Below are 22,262 nucleotides of genomic sequence, written 5' to 3' on the forward strand. Positions count from 1 at the left end.
CAGGTACAGCCCTAAAAAGAGGAAAAAGTAAAGAAAAGAAAAGAAAGCTAAGATCCCTTTTCACAAAGTAGATAAATGGAATAATATATAAAATTTTTTCATCTTCTTTTAAAATGATTTTTATTTTTTCCATCATAGCTGGTTTACAGTGTTCTGACAGTTTTCTACTGCACAGCAAGGTGACCCAGTCACACATACATATGTACATTCTTTTCCTCGCATTATCCTCCATCATAAGTGACTAGATATAGTTCCCAGTGCTATACAGTAGGGTCTCATTGCTTATTCACTCCAAAGGCAGCAGTTTGCATCTATTAACCCCAGACTCCCAGTCCATCCCAGCCCATCCCAGTCCATCCCACCCCCTCCCCCTCCCACCTGGCAACCAAAAGTCTGTTCTCCAAGTCCATGAGTTTCTTTTCTGTGGAAAGGTTCATTTGTGCCATAGATTCCAGACATAAGTGATATCATATGGTATTTGTCTTTCTTTTTCTGACTTATTCACTTAGTATGAGAGTGTCTAGTTCCATCTATGTTGCTGCAAATGGCATTATTTTGGTTTTTTATGGCTGAGTAATATTCCATTGTGTATATGTACCACATCTTCTTAATCCATTCATCTGTTGATGGATATTTAGGTTGCTTCCATGTCTGGGCTATTGTGAATAGTACTGCAATGAACATACAGGTGCATGTGTCTTTTTCAAGGGAAGTTTTGTCAGGATACAAGCCCAAGAGTGGGATTGCTGGGTCATATGGTAGTTCTATATTTAGTTTCCTAAGATACCTCCATACCATTTTCCATAGTGGTTGTACCAATTTACATTCCCACCAACAATGTAGGAGGGTTCCCTTTTTTCTACACCCTCTGCAGCATTTGTTATTTGAGAATAATATATAAAATTGATCACAGAGGGAGTTCCTTGTTGTGGCTCAGCGGAAACAAATCCGACTAGTATCCATGAGGATACGGGTGTGATCTCTGGCCTGGCTCAGTGGGTTGAAGACCCTGAGTTGCTGTGACTGTGATATAGGCTGGCAGCTGCAGCTCCGATTTGACCCCTAGCTTGGGAACTACCATATGCCACAGGTGCAGCCCTAAAAACAAAACAAAACAAAACAAAACAAAAAAAAGATCACAGAAAAATAATAAACACAGGAACATGATTTATATCAGAACTTCAGTTTTTCAGCTAACCCTGTGACTAAACTAACAAGCATTAAAGCCACTCCTACTGAAAAACTAATGTAACAGGGTCTCCTTCTGAATTTAGAGGGTATCTTTCTTAAAAGTTAACATTTACAAGCTGAACTAATAATCCGTGACCCCATTTTTTTCAAATCTGCATTTCAAAATAAAATGTTTCAAACTTTCACATATAATAACCACTGTCATGTCACTTTTTATGTCAAACGTGAAACATTTCACTAAGAATCCAGATTTTTTCTATGTCACCCATTTCTAACTTTATTGAAAAAATCCACAATTCTTTTCAGAACTTTTTATAAATGAAACATGAAAAAAACCTAAAGAAGAAATATTCTTTTGAGTTAGTATCTCACACTGGTTCCTGCAGAACTGTTAGTTTGTTTTTTTTTTGCTTTTGTTTTTTCCACAATAGTTGCTCTCTGGTTTGGATCAAAAAATTGAAAAAATACAGAAGGAAAAAAAAAAGGACTCAATCAAGCTTACAATCCTGCAGTGTGGAAACCACCTCATACTTTTATAGATAGTTGTCAAAATTTAGTTTCCTCAAAGAGAATGAAATATTTATTTAAGTGTCTTAACGCAAACGGATTTTAAAAAACCCCTAATTTTGTAAAAAAAGTCCATGCCCTTGATTATATTAACAAGTTCAAAATATCACAGAATGGGAAAAATATCAAATTTGGGAAATATTAAAATGAACTAGAAAAACTGAGATCAGGTCTTCACTTGGGGTATTGATAAATCTCCCTTTCTACTAATGGACCTTATTATACATTGACTATAACTCCATATAATTCCATATCCAGCTGCTGACTTTAAGACTCAGGAAATTCACCCATAATCTTTGCAATTAAAAGGGAGAAATGCCATCAATTAGTCCTTCTCTTTCAACCCTCATCTTGCATGCTCCGGTTGAATTGTGTACTCCTCACCCTAAAAGATGGTGAAGTCCTAACCCCCCTTGCCCCAGGTACCTATGAATGTGACCTTATTTGGAAATAGGATCTTTGCAGATGATAAGAGTTCAGATTATGTCACTAGGGTAGGCTCAAGGTCACTATGACTGTGTCCTTACAAAAGAGGGAAGTGTGGGCACAGAGACAGACACATACAGAAAAGGAATGCCATGTGGACATGAAGACGAATATCGGGACCATAATCTACATGCCAAGGAATGCCAAAGACCGCCAGCAAGTCTCAGGAAGTTAAAGGCATAGAACGGTCTCCCTCACAGCCTGCAGAAAGGAGGCAACGCTGCCAACACTCTGATCTTCACTTCTGCCTCCAGAACTGTGAGACAAATTTCAGTTGTTTAGGGAGTTTCCATTGTGGCACAGCAGAAACAAATCTAACTAGTATCCATGAGGATGAGGGTTCCATCCATGGCCTTGCTCAGTGGGTCAGGGATCTGGCATTGCTGTGGCTGTGGCACAGGCCAGCAGCTATACCTCTGATTCAACCCTAGCCTGGGAACTTCCATATGCCCCAGGTGTGGTCCTAAAAAACAAAAATTTCTATTAAGCCTGGCAATTCTTGGATTGTGATAATGGCAGCCCTAGAAAAACAACATAGCTTTCCCCAGTCGCACATTCCCTTACACAAACATCCTCATCCATGTGCCCCCAACTTACTCCTGCTTCTCCTGATTATTTCTTACCTGCTCACCCTCAGCTTACTTCTTCCCTCAACTCACCCCACACTCTCCCCACCGGTGCCCTTCAGCACTGTCTCTTATCAGGGTACCACTGGCATTGTATAAGGGGCAGCTCTCATGGGGAACGGGCCAGGACACTGCAGGACCTCCAGCGTCCCTATACTCTCATCTTCCCACAGCAGAGGAACTCTGTTCTAGAAGCATTGGAGCCACCTGTCCACCAGATTTTGACTCAGGGGCCCACCATCTATTGCACATGATCTCAGATCCGTTAACTTCAGCCCCTCCACCTGGGAACTGAGAATAAACCTCGCCATGTGACTCAGGCTTTTGTAAACGAGTCTAGCAAGCTCAGGCTTACTCTCACTAGCTCCGTCTGGCATTAGAATCACTTAGGAATTAAAGTGCATTCTGTTCTACATGGTCACATCCTGAATTTAAGTGCCTTGGAACTCTTTCTGGAAGCTCCCTTACACAAGTGAAGCTTCACAGTACATCCTATAGAGATGAAACTGATGACTGCATATTTAAAGAGTTTTAAGTCATGCAAAGCAAAGCATGGGTATGTCTTTCTACAGCTAAAACAAACAGGACAGGAGTTTCTTTTTTGGCTCGGTTAATAAACCCGACTAGGATCCATGAGGATGTGGGTTCAATCCCTGGCCTTGCTCAGTGGGTCAGGGATCTGTCGTTGCCAGGAGCTGTGATGTAGATCGCCAATGTGGCTTGGATCTGGCATGGCTGTGGTATAGGCTGGCAGCTGTAGCGCTGATTCGACCCCTAGGCTGGGAACCTCCATATGCCGCAGGTGTGGCCCTAAAACAACAAAAAGAAAAAAAAAATCTGGACAACTCTGAGCAGTTTCTGTGTGCTTCCCTCCACTCCCACCCTCACCTGAAAACATAGCTACAGACAGGGGCAAAGGTCCATGTCTTCCAACTCCGCTTCCAATTTCTCTGTACCTTGTCCTCCCCATGACTATTCCCTCCAATACCCAGGGACATGCCAGGGCTGTCTAGTTCATTTCACCTCATCCCGTGGAAATACCCCCCAAGCTGAATGAAGGAACATTCGCCCTCCATGCTCCTTGATGAGATAGTTTGCATCCCAACCCTGTGGGCTGTGGAGAGTCGGCACTGATTTGCGCCACTGAAGCCAGAGTCTGTGTCTGCTCTCCTGACCGTCATCTGCACCTAGCACCAAACAGCACCTAACAGCTTGCATGGTTCTTAATAGGTTTTTCAGTGATGGCCTGATAAGTGGCTGCCATCGACCAGGGCATGAATGAATATCCAGCTGAATGGACACACCAATGAAGACAGTCAGGAGTCAGGAGACCCCGCTTCCCTTTAACCCTTACCTCTGCACTGACTGACATAGACAACATCAGGGCAAGTCACTTAGTCTCTATGCCCAAACGTCCTTGTCTGTGAAATGAGGTGGCTGGACACCTCACTACAAAATCTCTTTGGGTACTTTGCAGCTCTAACAACTGAGCCCAAGAACTTTTAACAGAAAGAGAAACACTTTTGAGAAATTTTGGTCAAGGCAAGCAGAAGGGTAAAGGATTCTCTGAAATCACATACCAGGGGTCCCACCCTGCCAGACAGCACCTTGTTCCCTGGGGACCAAAGGCCCCAGACTGCAGGCCAGCTACAGATCTTGATGACCTCTCTGAGATGCTGAGCACTAGGAATTTTGTTGCTTTTTTTTTTCTTTTGTTTTTAGAGCCACACCCATGGCATACGGAGGTTCCCCCGCCAGGGATTTCAACTACAGCTTCAGCTGCCGCCCTACACCACTGCCACAGCAAAGCGGGATCTGAGCCACATCTTCGACCTACACCACAGCTCATGGCAACGCCGGATCTCCAACCCACTGAGTGTGGACAGGGATCGAAACCACATCCTCATGGATACTAGTCAGGTTTATTTCCAATGCACCACAGGGGGAACTCCAAAAGTTTGTTTGTTATCATGGGCTGTTCTCAAGGACTTTCAAGTCCACCCTGTCCTCAAAAGAAGTCCATGGGGACCCTCACTGCCTGCCCCTCCCACCTAAGGCTCCTCCCTCTCTAGCCTGAACTAGGTGGGCTTGGCATCCAAATCCAGTATCAATCCTTCTCTCTGCCATCTGCCTAAGGCTCCCACATGCATATTTTATGATTTCTGGCACATTTCCTCCTTATCTGACATCCTGCAAAGCATCCCTCTGCCGCCTATATTATTTCTATCTCCGGTAAGAATGTTCCTGAAAGAAGCATGTGTCCTTGGGCTGTACTTTATCACTGGAGGTTTCACCTTTCCTATCTTATTTTGCTGCCTGGTCCCCACCTGAATTCCTTAAGGACAGAAACCACACCCTCTTCATGCCTCCAATTCCCAGGAGACCAAGAACAGGACTGGGCCAGGAGCAGACCCTCGAAAATGCTTGCTGAATGAATGAAATCACTGGCTAATTTCAATGCTTTGAAATGTAAAAGTCAGAGAAATATATTTCCTGGATAAAATTACCAGGACGCAGAGTAAGTTAAATTTTAAAACGGCCCTTCTGTGACTGCACTTTTTCCTTATGACTGAAATAAAATGCCCTTCACTAGGATGTGAATGACAGCAACACAGTCACCTGCATAAGAAATCTGACTTTAGTTCCTTCTGTGGCACAGTGGGTTAAGAACCTAACTTCCAAAAAAAAAAAAAAAGAATCCAACTGCAGTGGCTCAGATTGCTTGGGAGGTGTGGGTTCGATCCCTGGCAGAGGGTTAAAAGATCCAGCACTGCTGCAGCTGTGATGTAGGTCACAGCTGAGGCTCAGATTCAATCCCTGGCCCCGGAACTTCCATAGGCTGTCCTGACTTTCGAGCTAGCATAATAGCTTTTATTTCCTAGTAAAAGCAGATTTTACCTGGAGTTAGGGAAAAGGGCAAGCACCCCTTGGTGTTAATTATTCCAACCACCACTGCTAGGTGTTGAAGCTAGAGAGTCTTGGAAATCAGAACAAGACTTGAGGATTTTTCCCTAAAGGGGCTGTTTAACAAAACAAACAAACAAATCTATTGGTGATTAGGGCAGAGCAGCTTTTTGGGAATTCCTGGGACACATCCCTTCCTTATAGTTTCATCAACTCCAGCTAAAATGATCTAGTCACATCCCTTCCTTATAGTTTCATCAACTCCAGCTAAAATCAAATTGACTTGGGAATCAAATCATTTGCTCTCCCATGTGCTTGTTGATCACCTAATGAAACAAAGTTGGTAAACACAACACTGCCTACCTGAGGGGGGGAGGGAGGGGACAACTGCCAACACAGCCCAATATACTCAATACAGCACAATGCCACCAGTCTCAGCTGGCCTCTTCTGCTCAGTAGTTGACCTAAACAACTTCATTATCTCTTAGAAATCATTACTCTTACCTATAAGCTAGCATAAGCTATCATCACCAAAAATATCGATATTACATAATCACAGAAACACTGTATACTGACATAGGACATAATATTACAATTGGAGAGACTGAATGACTGAGGATTGTCTGAGACCTGGGAAGATCAGACACATTAAAATAGATAGTTTTATCATATTTTATGTGTTTATGGGCTGTCCCATATGTGATCACAGAGTCCATCTTCCAGCTCAAACCCTATCATGTTAGAACACATACTACCGGCTGGGGCAGAGAGGAGACCTGAGATAGCCCTGTAAAGACCAAAGGAAGAGAATAAATTCACTTTGATACCAGCATGTGCACTGTTAATGTGAAAGAAGCCATTATAAGGATTTATCTACATTTCCTCAACTACCAAGTCCAAGCACCTTCAAGCTAGGATAAAATGCTGAGTTATTTACCACAACCCTTCATTCTAAGGACAAGAAACTCAGGCAGAGATGAGGCAACACCCACTGCCTCAATACTTGGGTCCCTCAAGACTAGCTTCATGTGCAAAACACCTAACATTAAATTTAAAAATTAAAAAGGCACACAGCAGGCAGGCAATTAATATCTGTTAATGGAACTGAGGAAACAGATGCAGAGTTCGAGAACTCTCTTGATATACTACCTACTGAACGAATAAGTCAAGTCACTGCATCCAACCAATTTTGACTTTGACTTGTTCATTATAAATAGTGCAGGCTTCTTTATACTATAAAGCATCCTTTCTGCAGTCAGTAAAATGCTATTACAGTAACTATATAAGCATGCAGGTCCATGACGAAACCTAAAACTTTGCATCACTCTTATGAAGGAGTGAATTTGAAAAAAACCTATCCACGAAACAGTACGGAGTTTCCAAATACATGAAGTGTAACTTCAGTGGAGAAATCTATAAAAGGCAGGTATGACTAAGCAGCCACAAATAACAAGAAACACCAAAACTATCTAGGTCTGGGGACCAGGACATGCCTGCATATAAAGATAAACTGAAGTTTCCCATCTATTGTTACTAATGCAAAAAAGGGCTTTTTTTTTTTTTTTTTCCCTTCCAGAAGTCAATTCCTTTTTAATTTAAAAATCTCACTGCTGTGTTGCAAATTATTTCATTCCATCCTCCATCTCTTCTGCTTCAGAAAACAAATTCTGGGAAAATCTGGTTGAGTTGCTGGGCAGGCAACTAAGTGACCAGACCATATTTTAACCAATCAATAATGCACTTTTTGATGTATTTGACTCTATGCCTCACTAAAGAGGCTCTTAAATCTATAGTTTAAACCTATAGTTTAACTCTTAGTTAAGGTAACCAAATCTTAATAATCATGTAAACACATTGGTCCATGTCTTAATGGGCTATCAAATACATGACTGAATCTTCCTTAAAATCTGACATCCACCTTCGTAACTTCTTCCTCCCAAAATTCTTTCTAAAAAATTTCAAGAATATCGACCAAAAAAAAAAAAAAAAGCTTAAAATAATTAAAGAGACCACAATTTATATATTTCAAGGTGAAACTAACTACAACATTTTAGGGGGAAAAAAACGCACCAAACGCACCACGTTTACATAGATATAAAAATATAGCACCCTAGGCAAAAAAAAAAAAAGAGAAAACAAACCAAAAACCCGGGCACGACAGGACAAACCTGGTTGGCCACCCTCTTTTCGCTGGTATAAAACTGAAGAAACGCGCTTGGTGCCGGGGTATGGGGGGGGGAGCAATTCCCACTTAAACTTGGTTCATTAGGGAGGCAGGTTAGCAAACCCAGCAGCCTAACAAGCTCCCGAACAAAACATAAACAAGCTGAAATTCCCAAATCGGCAAGAACTAACACCAAGGGAAGTGGGACCCACGAAGCTCTCGCCCTCCCCCCAAATTCCCAAGCCCAAAAACTGGAGCTAGGGGCTCCCTGCAGACTCCATTTCCCCGTCTCCTCGCAGGCCAAGCAGGGTGGGCACGTGAGTGGGTCTGGGGTACCCCATCCACCTCTGCTCCCCGCCCTATTCATTGTTGTCCAAGTGCAGTGGATCACCTGCCGGGCGCGGGCTCCCGCCGCCGGACGCGCCGCGAGCGGAGACTCTCACGGGCAAGCGCCGCGCGCTTCCTGCAGGACCCGCGCCCAACGCCCCTTACCCCAACAGAGCCGACACCGGCCAACGGCCGGTCCCCTAAGTGCTCACCGCCACGAAGCCCGAGGAGGAGGCGATGAACACGCGGATGACCATCCTCTCGCCGCGCCGGGACAAACCGTCTGTCCCCGCGGGCTCCGGGCAGGCGCGGACGCGGAGGCAGAACTCGACTGAGAGCCGCCGCTGCCGCCTTCGCCACCACCGCCGGGCACAGCACTCGGAGCCGGGACGATCGCAGGAAACCGGCTCCCTCCCGCCGGGTCCGCAGATGAAAGCTCAGAGCTTCCCGGCCGCCAACCGAGGTAAGGAGGAGGGGGAGGGGTGGGGCGGCAGCGGGCCGCGGAGCGTGCTGGGAGTTGTAGTCCCGGTCCCCTTCCTGAGTGGCGGGTGGACTGAGCTCCTTGCAGCCGCTTGCTTACTGCGCGTGGATCCCGGACCCTCGCGGGTGGAGAAGAACAGCCGAGGCCGGGAAGGAGCTGTGACAGGGGTGGCCGGGATCCTAGCGAGACCAGGGGGAAAAAAAGAAAACTAGGCGAGAATAGCCTGGTTCAAAGTCCGGGGTTGGGTGCTGTGTTGTGGTTGACTGGCTTGGAGCATCCCCACCCAGAAATGTCAACAGACACCGTGGAGCCCGCCGAGACCTAAGTCTCCTGGCCGCCTGCGCGCCGTGCGAGCCCCAGCGACCCGCAACCAGCGGGGTGGCGCGGCCGGGCGCCCGGGAGGGGGCGGAGGGGCCGGCGTGGGGGGACGACTGGGCGCTCCTCTGTTTTCCCATAGGCTCTGGAGATTGCAGGAAGGTGATTGAGGGTAAATGAGCGGAATTCGGTTTTTTGTTGGTTTTTTTTTTTTTTTTGGTAGACGTTGAAAATTAGAAACCCAGGTGAAAGCACAACCGATATTTTATTTTTCTAGCAAACCTGTAATTGTAGTAGAAAAAAACACCAAGCGAAATTAGAATCCTGCTATCAACATCGGGAATCAGGACCCCACCCGCCGCTCCCCCTTCCTTACACAATAGCTTCGCCTTTCTGCACCTAATATTTACAGTTGAGCCAAATCTGTACCTTTTTCAGACCCGCTGCGCATTCCAGCGCAGTCTCCCAGGAGGATGCTGTTAAATAAAAAGCTTTTATGTAGTTGCTAATAGTTTAGGAATAGTTCTTCAGCAAGCGTTTTCTGTTTCACAAAAGCTCAAGCCTCTCACAGTTCCGTGAAAAAGAACCAGTTTTCTCTGCATTACTTACTGTATTTACTTTCTTCCTTTCAGCAGGGGAGCTTTGGCAGAGGTCTGGGAACAACGTTAATTAATAGTTTGGGAAGAAAGAAATTAGATGATGAGGTCTCTGGCTCTTTGGTAGATTTCTTGCACAAACGAATAGTTTTGAAGCATTTGTTTTTTAGAGCTATTTTGAATATTTCAAGGGTGTAACCTTCCCTATTATTTATTGGAGGTCATTCCATTTTCCTTTTTTTTTTAAATTTAGTACAATAACAAGATACAGTCCTAATGGGACTTTATTTCTTCTTCCTATTCAACCATTTTAAATATAAATTGTGCTGGCTGTAAATCCTCTCTCTGCAAATGTACTTTTATTTGGCTACTATAAATGCAGAAATATTTATAATTTAAAATAATTTTATTAAGGTAGATACTGTATACTCTGTATAAATGCAGCTTATAAAAGTGTTAAGTTTTCTTCAGTTTGGAATTGCTCAGCTTTGATGATATGGTTAAATGCAACAAATGAGAACTCAGAGTCTATCCTCTCTGACAGGTACCAGAGCGCATGAAAAGCGCATAAGTCATTTCCTCTGTCAGCAAGAGCATCTATGGACTGCAAAGGAAAAAGACAGATACAGAAATAGCGACAGAACAAGACACGCTGTACCAATAGAGTGTTGTGTGGATATAAAGGAAAGAGGGGAAAGATAGCCTTGTAGAAGAGACTTTGAGGGATCAGATGATGCTGGCAGGCAGAGGGAATGCAGAACAGAGAGGGCAGAGTCTGTGGGAACAGCAAGGGCGTTAGTTGCACTTCAGGAAGGGCTGGGAGGGTGCTAACAGGGCACAGCACTGAGAATACTTTTGGTTGAATGCAGGAAGGGGCTTCTCACTGGATGTTCTGCCCAACTCCTTGCCCTTTTCTGGAATCTGTTCCTCCACCTTGATCTAAGAGGCTGTAAAGGTGCTTTCTCAGCACCCTCTGGTTCATAGAGCAGGGCCAGAGCCCTGGCCATAGCTGATCCGTCTAGGGGAGAAGTTCTGAGCCAAGCAAGGCTGGGCAACATCTCTGCTTTAAGGATTTGGGGTTGGAACTAAGAAAGAGGGAGAGCTTGAACTTGATCTCGTGACATGGAAGCTCAGTGCTTTCAGAAGCCCTGTTCCAACATGAGAACCAGACAAACTGAGGAAAGGGGTCAGCAGGAGGAGAACAAAGCAAATGTGTGGAGAGTGACAAAGATGAGTTTCAGAGAGTCCTGATAATGCCTTAGGCCAGGGGCCCTCAAACTCTGGCCTGTGCGTCAAATCCAGCTGGTTATCTATCTTGTAAATAACGTCTTATGGGAACATCCTTGTCTATGGCAGAGTGACAGAAACCATGAAAAGCCTAACTATGCAAAGCCAAAGCTTAACCTGCAAAGCCTGAAACATTTAGTCTGTGGCCCTTTCCAGAAAAAGTTTGCCAATCCCTGTTGTGGTTCAACCTGTTCCTATATCCCTGCCCTTGAAGCATGGGTAAGATTCCTGCATCCTTACCATAAATTCCTCATATTACCTGAGTCACCCCAAATAGGTTTCTGTTTTACGCAGCCAGAAGAGCCTTATCTGAGAAATGGTGCTTGATTTGTACACATTCTGAGGAAGAGAAGGCTATGAGCAAATCTGTACTTTGAGAAGATTACTCTGGTTATGGTTCTGTTTTGTTTGTTTTGTTTTTTCCCCACCCTGGGTGATGAGGTTTATCTCTAGAGCTTGTATTCAGGACAAAGCATTAGCAGTCTAGGAACCCACAACAGCCAGTTATGAAGTTGAGACCCCAGGGAGTGACCAAGTAGCAAGCAATATGGGAGAGAAGCTAAGAGTCCAAGACCAAAGCACAGAGAGGATTCCGATGAAGATCTGACATTTCAAGTCTGCAGGTAAAGCAGGTGGCTGAAACTTAAACACCCGACTCAGAAAATGGAGTAAGGCGTTAGGGAAGTTGCTCCTGCATTGCCTAAGACTTAATCCCTTTTACAAGTGATGATAACCATCTGGGGAGAGTGGGGTTTTTTTCCTTAGTTTTATTGACCTATAATCAATATATGACATTGTGTAAATTTAAGGTATACAACGTAATATTTGATATACATATATATTGTGAAATGATCACCATAGTAAGATTAGTTAACAAGCTCCAGTGTTTTAAAGCAGGGGTTCTTAACTTTTAGTAGTCTGGTGAAGTCTGTGCACCCTTTTCAAAAAAAAAAAAGTTTCTATATACAGAAAATAAATGAAGATTATAAAGGAAACTGCTTATATTGCAAAACAGTTATCAATATTCAACAGATATATTTTGGATATGTTAATGTGCTTACTTGTTTCTTAATGCATTAAATATCAAGATTTAGTAGTGTGTCAGTAGCCACTATGATTTTGAAGTATAATGGGGAAAAAAATCAAATTTTGAGATACTTGCAAAAATCGAAAAATGTTAAAAAACCTGTGATTTCTGTTGCTAATAAAGTCACAGATATTTGCTGCTAATACAATGGTTTACTACCTACATTTGTTTTTTTTTGTTTTTTGTTTTTGTTTTTGTCTTTTTGCCATTTCTTGAGCCTCTCCCGCGACATATGGAGGTTCCCAGGCTAGGGGTCTCATCGGAGCTATAGCTGCCAGCCTACGCCAGAGCCACAGCAACGCAGGATCCAAGCTGCGTCTGTGACCTACACCACAGCTCATGGCAACACCGGATCCTTAACCCACTGAACAAGGCCAGGGATCGAACCTGCAACCTCATGGTTCCTAATCGGATTCGGTAACCACTGCACCACGACGGGAACTCCTACTACCTACATTTGTAATTGAAGAAATTGGTAAATTTCTATTAGAAATTAGTGAAAGTATAAAACTCTTATTTTTTTCTCCTTGAAGTTCATGAACTCCCTAAATTCTATCCACAAGTCCCTTGTGGAAGGGGGGGAGTTGTCAGTCCAATACGTGAAGAATCCCAAGTTAAGAAATCCTGGTAATGTCAGATGTTATTGAGCTGTTCCTCTGTTGGTGGACATTTGTGTTGCTTCCATGTTTTGACTAATTGTAAATAGTGCTGCACTGAACATTGGGGTACATGTATCTTTTTTTTTTGGCTTTGTGGGGCCGCACCTGCAACATATGAAGCTTCCCAGGCTGGGGGGAGGAGGGTCCAATCGCAGCTACAGCTGCCGGCCTGCACAACACCTACAGCAATGCAGGATCTGAGCCTCCTCTGTGACCTACACAACTCATGGCTGCTGCACCTCAATGGGAACTCCAGGTGCATGTATTTTTTTTTTTTTTTGTCTTTTTGAGGGCCGCACCCTCGGCATATGGAGGTTTCCAGGCTAGGGGTCTAATTGGAGCTATAGCTGCTGGCCTACACCACAGCAACGCCAGATCCAAGCTGCATGTGCAACCTACACCACAGCTCACGGCAATGCCAGATCCTTATTAACCCACTGAGAGAGGCCAGGGATCGAACCTGCAACCTCATGGTTCCTAGTCAGATTCGTTTCCACTGTGGCACAACGGGAACTCCCCATGTTTCTTTTTGAATTATACTTTTCTCTGGATAGATGCCCAGGAGTGAGACTTCAGGATCATATGGCAATTCTGTTTTTGTTTTTGTTTTAAAGATACCTCTGTTCTCCATAGTGGCTGTACCAATTTAAATTCACACTTACAGGGTAAGAGTGTTCCCTTTTCTACACAACCTTTCCAGCATTTATTGTTTGTAGACTTTTTGATGATGGTCATTCTGACTGGTGTAAGGTGATACCTCATAGTGGTTTTGATTTACATTTACTCTAATAATTTGTGATATTGAGTATCTTTCATGTGCCTTTTGGCTGTTTGTGTAATCTTGGGAGAAATGTCTGTTTAGATCTTCTGCCCATTTTTTGATTGGGTTGTTTTTGTTTTTGTTTGATATTGAGCTGTATGAGCTATTTGTGTATTTTAGAGATTAATCCTTTGTAAGTTGCCAATATTTTTCTTTCTTGAAATATTCTGATTTTTCAACATTGACTTGATTTTTAAGATCCGAGCCAATGAATCCAAAGCTGTATGCAAATCCTGTCTGGCCCCAGGGTTCTCCAGGTTTCTCCCTCCAGTGGAAAGAAAGCGCTGAACCCAGTGTATTTGGTCCCCAGTAAATCCACAAGAAGCACCAGCTGTGATTATAATAATGATTTGTTTTCATTGCTGACCTTTGTGAGAGCACTTCCCCAAGGAGGACCAGGCTGAAGTCAGACCACAGCGGCCTGAAAACCAACGGCTAATGAGGCTGTGGAGGCAATAATTTAGTCTTTTCTAATTGCAAGTTGAGGAGTGCTGAGAAGGTGAGCAAGGACAGAAGCTTGAAGGGGAATCCGGGAACAGAAACATTCTTCATTCACGTTTATCTTCAGATTAAAGGAAGAGCTCTTTTAAACAGGCCAGAATCCCAACTGTCCAGATTTTATATTTAGAGTAGAAATGAATCTGATGGATAATTCTGTGTTATCACAGCTGCTGTTCTTAACAGCACTTAATCCAATACTATCTAGCGCCTAAGAATTTCACTTTTTAAGTTACATCAGTCACCACACACACCGTGCCTGTCACAGTCCCTGCCCTGCTGCAGGCAGTTGCGCCTGCTGAGTTAGTGCTGTTTGTAGGTAACAGATTTATGGGAAAGGAGGTTATAAGCCAAAGGGCAGGGGTAGGTCAGAATGGTTAAGGATCAGGCCGGGATTGATGTCACAGCTCTAGGACCTTCCTTAGGCAGTTTATGTGACTTCCTTTTTTTTTTTTCTTTTCTTTTTGCTTTTTAGGTCCGCACCCGTGGCATATGGAGGCTCCCAGGCTAGGGGTTGAATTGGAGCTACAGCTGCTGGCCTATGCCATAGCCACAGCAACATGGGATCCGAGCCATGTCTGTGACCTATACCACAGCTCATGACAACATTGGAATCTTAACCTACCGATTGAGGCTAGGGATCAGACCCACATCCTCATGGATACTAGTCCAATTCATTTCTGTGGCGCCACAACAGGAACTCCTGTGTGACTTTGCAATATCTCCCTTTCCTCATAGTTGTTTGGGGCTTAATGGAGAAGATGTAAGTAAAGTGTTTTGCACACAGGGCCTGGGATGTAGTTAGGACTCAGAAAGTATTAGCTGTTATGAATCATGTAGAGTAAATCAGGGAATGGCCTTCATGTGCAGAAGGCATATAAACACAATAAATATTTCTGTTTCATGTCTGTGATTTGAACTTTCTAAATAACAAGGACCTGGTTCATATAAGCCTCTTTGTATAGAGCTGTGTTCAGTTAGAGAACGTAACAAAATCTTTTTGATGTTAATGAAGTTTAGAGGCCATGCTTAAGATAAAAGGAATGTTAGTGAAATGAAGCAGCAATAAAGTCAGCTAAAGCAGCTTGAATTTCATAAAGAATCTATCCACGACTTTTATGTGGCCTCCTCAGGCCCATTCTGTCTATTCTTAATAAAATAAAATCTTAATTAACAGAAGCCTACTGAGCACTCCCTGAATGGGATGGAACTTTCAGCACTCATGTTTAAGAACTGGAGGCAAATCATAAAGCAAGAAATTAGGCTTGAAACCAACATTCAGGACATATTCTTGAATCAATTCACATTCAACCCAACCAATAGGGGTCCCTACCCTTTCATCTCCCAGATGCCTTGTTCCCACAAGAATCTGAAAACAGGAGAAGAGAGGTGAATGACACAGGCCACCATCTTGGAGCTTTATTGGAACCGTAACAAGGAAGCTTTGAGGTCTGCTGGTAACCATAGGAAGAACTAAAAATCTTGTATGTGATTCATTTTTTTAGAGCTGTGGTCATTCAGCAATGTGTCAGATGCTATGTTAGATGCTGGGGACTCAGCAGTAAATCACAGTCCCTACCCTCCTGGAGATTATGGCTTATCAGGAAGATGAAAACTGAACAGAGAATGTTAAGTGCAGAGTTCCCATTGTGGCTCAATAGAAATGAACCCAACTAGTATCCATGAGGATGCAGGTTTGATCCCCGGCCTTGCTCAATGGGTTAGGGATCCAGCATTGGTGTAAGCTGCAGTGTAGATGTGGCTTAGATCTCGTGTCACTGTGGCTTTGGCCTAGGCCTGCAGCTGTAGCTCTGATTTGATCCCTAGCCTGGGAACTTCCATATGCCACAGGTGATAGGGTCCTAAAAAGAAAAAAAAAAAAGTTAGGTGCTTTGAAGGAAAAGACTATTTTTATTGTTTGGTTTTGTTCTCTAATCTTGTAGGAGTCTCCTAAACAACTTTTTTTGGGGAAATATATGTGTGTGTGTGTGTGTGTGTGTGTGTGTGTGTAACACTGGGGAGCAGGTTCCATCCCCAGCCCCTCATAGTGGCTTAAGGATCTGGCATTGCCACAGCTGTGGCATTGGTTGCAACTGATCTGATCTCTTCTGGATGGGAACTCCATATGCCATGGGGTGGCCAAAAAGGAAAAACAAAACAAGAAACACTTGAGGTCAGGGAGCCAGACTTCCCAGTGAATGTAATTCACTGTGCTGGGAAGCTGGGATCTGACCCAGGTATCACTAAGTTTATTACAAAATGAAGCACTTAATAATGGAGCTCTAGGAGTTCCCTGCTGGCTCAGCAGGTTAAGGATCCAGCGTTCTCACTGCTGTGGCTCTGATTACTGTAGTGGCTCAAGTTTGATCCTTGACCATAGAGCTTCTGCATGATGTGGGCACAGCTGAAAAATAATAATAATGGAGCTCTAGTCCTTCCAGTGTTCCTTGCTCTCTTATTGTAAACCAGACATATTTGGAAAATCCGTTAAATTCTTCTTGCCCCAAGAACAATGTAGTGGAAATGGCTTATTTTACTTTAACCACAATTTGCATTTCCCAGAACATGTAGCTTTTGAAAAGCCAGTCTGTTTGGTTGAATTTATTTGCTGGGTACCTGCTTTCTATTAGCAACTTAGCAAACTTCCTGTCTTTAGCAATTTGCACTTCTTTACATTTTTAAAAAAATTTTTAAATTTATTTTTTCTTTTTTGACCACTCAGCAGCATATGGAGTTCCCAGGCCAGGGATCAGCTCCAAACTGCAGCTGCTGCAATGCAGGATCCTTAACCTTTGGTGCAGAGCCGTGGATGGAATCTGCATCCCAGCACTCCCAAGATACTGCTGATCCCATTGTGCCACAGCAGGAACTCCCTGCACTTCTTTTCATTTTTAATAATTCTTAAGAAATCATCTCTCAGGATCAAGAAAATATTAATATGTCTTTGGAGTTCCTGAGATGTAACTTTGATAGCTGTTCCATAGAAGGAGTACAATGCAATTTTAATTCCATCCCACCAGTGTTGAGTTCCTACTAGGCACCAGCATTGTACTAGATGCTGGAATAGGAAGATTCATAAAACAGGGTGTGTGTGTTGGGGATGGAGTGAAAGAGTTTTATCACAAGCTCAAGTCTTGGGCAGAAGCACAAAGGCCAGTGAGTGAGTGCTTGTGGTGACAAGAACAATGCAGAGGGACTGTGGGTATGAGTCCTTTGAAAGGAATCTTTGTAGTATGATCTAAAGTTTACTTGTTTGCAATATGTATCATTATTGTTCTGATTTCAGATGAGAAAGTAGAATAAGCAATGTTTTCAGTAGGTAAGATCTCATCAGTTTCCTACACTTTGCTACATTTTGTCTTTGTTCCTCTGTTAAGAGTATCAGTTGTGTACCTGGAGTCAAGGTTGAGGATGGGAGGTGCTAAAGCAGACAGAATTCTGCAATACTCAATAACCACCTATCAGCCTAAAACAGAAACAACCTTCCTATGTCCAAAAGCCAGTTCTGTTCCCAGAGCTATTGATGTATCTACAGTTTCAAGTTTGGCTGAATCTGAGGAATGTCCAGCAGCATTAGTGACATTATTATTTCACACAACAGGCAGAGTACATTTTCAACAATGGTGCTGTAATAGACTAGTCATGCAAAAAAAAATTGTAGACCCATCATACACCTTTCACAAAAATTAACTCCAAACAGATCACTGACCTAAATGTGAAACACAAAACTATAAAACTCTTAGAAGATAAAATAAGAGACAACCTAGTTGACCTCAGGTATGGTGATATATATGTGTGTGTGTGTGTGTGTGTGTGTGTGTGTGTGTGTGTGTGTGTGCGCACACACATATGTATGTATTTTGTCTTTTAAGGTTGCACCTGCAGCATATGGAAGTTCTGGGGCTAGGGGTTGAATTGGAGCTACAGCTGCTGGCCTGCACCACAGACAGAGCAACACAGGGTTCGAGCTGCATCTGCGACCTACACCACAGCTCATGGCATTGCAGGATGCTTAACTCACTGAGTGGGGCCTGGGATAGCACATGCATCCTTACGGGTACTAGTCAGATTCACCACTGCTGAGCCATGATGGGAACTGCTAGGTGTGGTAATGACTTTTAGGATAGAACACCAAAGGCATGATCCTTGAAAGAATGAATTGATAAGCTGGACTTCATTAAAATTAAAATTTTCTGCTTTGGGAAGAAAAAAAAAAAAGAACCAAGCAAAGTACAAGGAAGTGAAGCCAATCCAGCAGTGTCCTCAGAGCACACTTTCCAATCCTCTCCACTTTCTACTCTGCCATCTTCGGGGTAATGAAGTTTTTCCTTGGGTTTGTTGCCTCATGGTTTTAAAGTGGCTGCCTCAACCACAGAGATAGTCATACTAGCTTCTCAAGCAGGAGGAAAGAAGAGGGCAAGCAGAAACTGTGCTTTTCTCTGATCACCAAGTAAAAACTTTCCCAGAAACACCCCAGTGGACTTCTCCCTAAACCTCTTTGAGCAGAACTGGGTTACATGGTCAACTATCAGGGAGGCTGGGAAAGGAGAATGCCAGAGGCAATACGGGTTTAGGTCTTTATCCCCAGGAGCTGGGGGTGAAGGTTGGGCATATAGCCACACAAACTAATAGGGTTCTATGAGCCAGGAAGACTGGGGGTTGTAGTGGGGCAAGTGGCAATAAACAGTGAGTGCTACAGCCATTTGCTCAGTGTGACCTTGGGGAAATTATTTAGTCCTTGACTCAGTTTCCACATCACTAAAACTGAGATAATTATAAAAACTAATTCCTAAGTCTGGGGTAAGAATTAATTGGCATAATCCATGCTAAGTGTTTAAGATGTCTAGTACATGGTAAGCATTCAGAAATATTAACTACTAATAAAAAGAAGCACAATAGGGAGCTCCCATCGTGGCTCAGTGGAAATGAATCCAACTGGTATCCATGAGGATGTGGGTTCGATCCCTGGCCTCACTCTGGGGATGAAAGATCTGGCGTTGCTGTGAGCTGTGGTGCAGGTCACAGACTGCTCAAATCTAGTGTTGCTGTGACTGTGTATAGGGCAGTGGCTACAGCTCCAATTCAACCCCTAGCCTGGAAACTTCCAAATTCCATGTGTGTGGCCCTAAAAAGAAAAAAAGGTGGGGGAGGCATCGTGTTTCCCAAAGTGCCTGATTTATCGCCGGGTTCCTCAGAATCTTTATGTAGCATCATGAATAAAAGATACAGAACTGGAAAACCTGGTTTCCGACCCTCAGAAGAGAGTCCTTCCCACCACACTTGTCTAGAACATAATTTAGACGCTTTCTGCTCTTTCCTTGCAGTAGCCTCATTCCTCTCCCTTTCTCCCATCTTCTTCTCTCCCTTTTCCCTACTTGCTCTCACATCCACTCTTCCACCTTCTTTTCTCACACGTGCTCTTTTTCTTTCTCATGATCGCCTTTCCTTCCTTGCCGGCCGAGAAGCCATCATTGCCTTGCCCTACTCCTGACTCCAAGGCTGAAACGGCTACTGACCCTTGCACAGGGCTCCAGACTCCTAGGAGACAATTATCCTCCAAGGACAAATAGGTGATCCATCCGGAGCCCAGTTAATTTATTCTGTGTGTGCTAAAGCATAAGTAGTTCATAAGCCAGGCAACAGTCATGAACCCAGCATGCATTGTCTAGATGGTAAACACACTTCACTGCATTAATTTTGTTTTGTTGGTTTTTGTTTTTTGCCATATCACGCTTTAAGGTCAGAAAAAAATCGTAGGGAAAGGCAAAAATCTTTAAATTTAAGCCACACGGTTTATCCACCCTTAAAAAATGTAGGGCAGAAATAGGACAGATATTTTAAGAAATGAACTTGGAAAGAATATATTTGCAAAAGAATTACCCAGCCAGAAAGAACATTTGTTAACAAAAAGGTCTTACTATACAGCACAGAGAATTATAGTCAATGTCCTGTGATAAACCGTAATGGAAAATAATAGGAAAAAGAATATATACATGTATAACTGAGTCATTTGCTGTAGAGCAGGAATTAACACAATGTTGTAAATCAACTATACTTCAATAAAATAGAAAGAAAGGACATTTGTTTGTCTCAAAAAAAAAAAAATGCAGACCTTGGCTCCTCTAAGACTGATGCATGGAACACAGCAGAAAAAGAAGATGAGAGAATGTTTGTGTTATGAGCTTTGGAGATGAGCACAGCAAAAAAGTCAACATAAAGAGAACTGACATACTGAATATTTAAAGCAATTCTGAGCAATTTGAAACATTAATTTCAAAAATGGAAGCTCCAGCTTCAGTGTGCAGTAAAGTATTTCTCTAACCAAATGGTAGGTCTTTTGAATGTTATTAAAATCCTGGGTTCCTTTTTCTTTTCTTTTTTTTTAAATGGCCTGTTAAGTTAGCACAAGAGAGAAGTGATTCCCATTTGTACCTACTAGATAAAGAGAAGAAAAGGGAAGTTAAAAACCAAGCTGTGGGAGTTCCTGTTAGGGCTCAGCGGTAATGAACCCATGAGGATGCAGGTTCCATCCATGGCCTCTCTCAGTGGGTTAAGGATCCTATCCGGCATTGCTGTGAGCTGTGGTGTAGATTGCAGATGCGGCTCAGATCTGATTTTGCTATGACTATGGTGTAGGCTGGCAGCTGCAGCTCTGATTCGACCCCTAGCCTGGGAACTTCCCTATGCCACAAGTGTGGCCCCCAAAATCACACACACAAAAACAAACAAACAAAAAAATCAAGCTATGTGAAAGCCACAGCCTTCTCTAGTTCATTACTCTCCAGCTCTCCATCTAAAGGAGGAAAAAAACTCGGAGTGTCTGGGGCCAGATCAGAGAGAAAACAGCTGAGATCAGTTCCTAGTTACCCTTATCTCCATCAAAACCAACTGGGTTGATGTGATGAGTCTTTGGGGATCAACTGTGCGTGGGTTCCCTGCCTGCACCCCACCAGAAAGCCTTAGCAGAGATCAAAACGTGAAACGCCTACGAGGACCAGGAAGGGTGTGAACAAAGGCTAAAAGGTCCACTAGTAGGATAACACAACCAAAACTGCTTGTTTTGAGACTGAATAGCAGTGAAAGTGTAGGACTGCTGAGTAAAGTATGCAGTAACAAAAAAGAATGGGGAAGATATGTAGGGACAAAAATGGATTCTCAGGCTATATTGTTGGGGAGGAAGAAAACAAAGCATAGAGCAGTAAATATAGATTGCTCTCTTTCGTTTAAATGGGGAGAGGAAATTAGACTAAAAAGTGCCCAAGCCACAGAAGTAACAACTTGTGATCTTTAACCCATGGAACCACCAGGGAACTCCCAGATATAAAGTATCAAACTACAGAAATAAAGTAATGGGTCCCATGTAGGTAGGAGGGAAAGAGGGACAAGGTGGAGAGGATAGGATGAATGTAGTCAATTTCCCTAGCTATGTTTTTATATAATTTTGAATTTGACCCATATAAATGCTCAAACACATTTTACCTGTTCAAAAATAAAATTTACTCACAAAATGAAAGCAAACCAAATCTGAAATCAAACCAAAACAAATAACTCTTAACTATATATCATATGGATGACATAATATATATAAAAATAGTTCTTTCAAGTCACTTTGGGATACAGTACTCTTACTGTTCATCTTTAATTGAATATATTCTTTTTCTTCTTTTTTCTTTTTATGGCTATACCTGTGGCATATGGAAGTTCCTGGGCCAGGTGTAAATCAGAGCTGCAGCTGCAGGACTACACCACAGCCACAGCAACACCAAATCCAAGCCACATCTGTGAACTGTGCTGTAGCTTGTGGTGTTGCCCTAAACCACTGAGTGAGGCCAAGGATTGAACCTGAATCCTGAAGGAGACAATGTTTTTATTTTTATTTTTTTGTCTTTTTGCTATTTCTTGGGCCGCTCCCGTGGCATATGGAGGTTCCCAGGCTAGGGGTCGAAGTGGAGCTGTAGCCACCGGCCTACGCCAGAGCCACAGCAATGCAGGATCTGAGCCGCGTCTGCAACCTACACCACAGCTCACGGCAACTTGGGATCCTTAACCCACTGAGCAAGGGCAGGGACCAAACCCGCAACCTCATGGTTCCTAGTCAGATTCGTTAACCACTGCGCCACAACAGGAACTCCCCTGAAGGAGACAATGTTGGCTCCTTAACTTACTGAGCCACAATGGGAACTCCTAATTGAATGTATGCTAAGGACAAAAAGAAATACCCCTCAAAAAAAATCTGAAATTTCCCAAGTAATTT

The 22,262-nt window shown here is 43.2% G+C and overlaps 1 protein-coding gene across 1 annotated transcript in view; it reads right to left on the reverse strand.

The window, feature by feature from the left end:
* The window catches only part of SH3BGRL2 (SH3 domain binding glutamate rich protein like 2), a 65,979-nt gene extending 56,946 nt beyond the window's left edge, over positions 1–9,033 (reverse strand). Inside the window, exon 1 of the mRNA XM_047763404.1 lies at positions 8,478–9,033. Within this exon, the coding sequence (XP_047619360.1) occupies positions 8,478–8,522 (45 nt within the window). The 5' untranslated portion in view covers positions 8,523–9,033. The remainder of the gene's footprint in view (positions 1–8,477) is intronic.
* Between the last annotated feature and the right edge of the window lie 13,229 nt (positions 9,034–22,262).

This window comes from Phacochoerus africanus, chromosome 2 (assembly GCF_016906955.1).
Source record: "Phacochoerus africanus isolate WHEZ1 chromosome 2, ROS_Pafr_v1, whole genome shotgun sequence".
In the NCBI taxonomy this organism is placed as follows: Eukaryota; Metazoa; Chordata; class Mammalia; order Artiodactyla; family Suidae; genus Phacochoerus; species Phacochoerus africanus.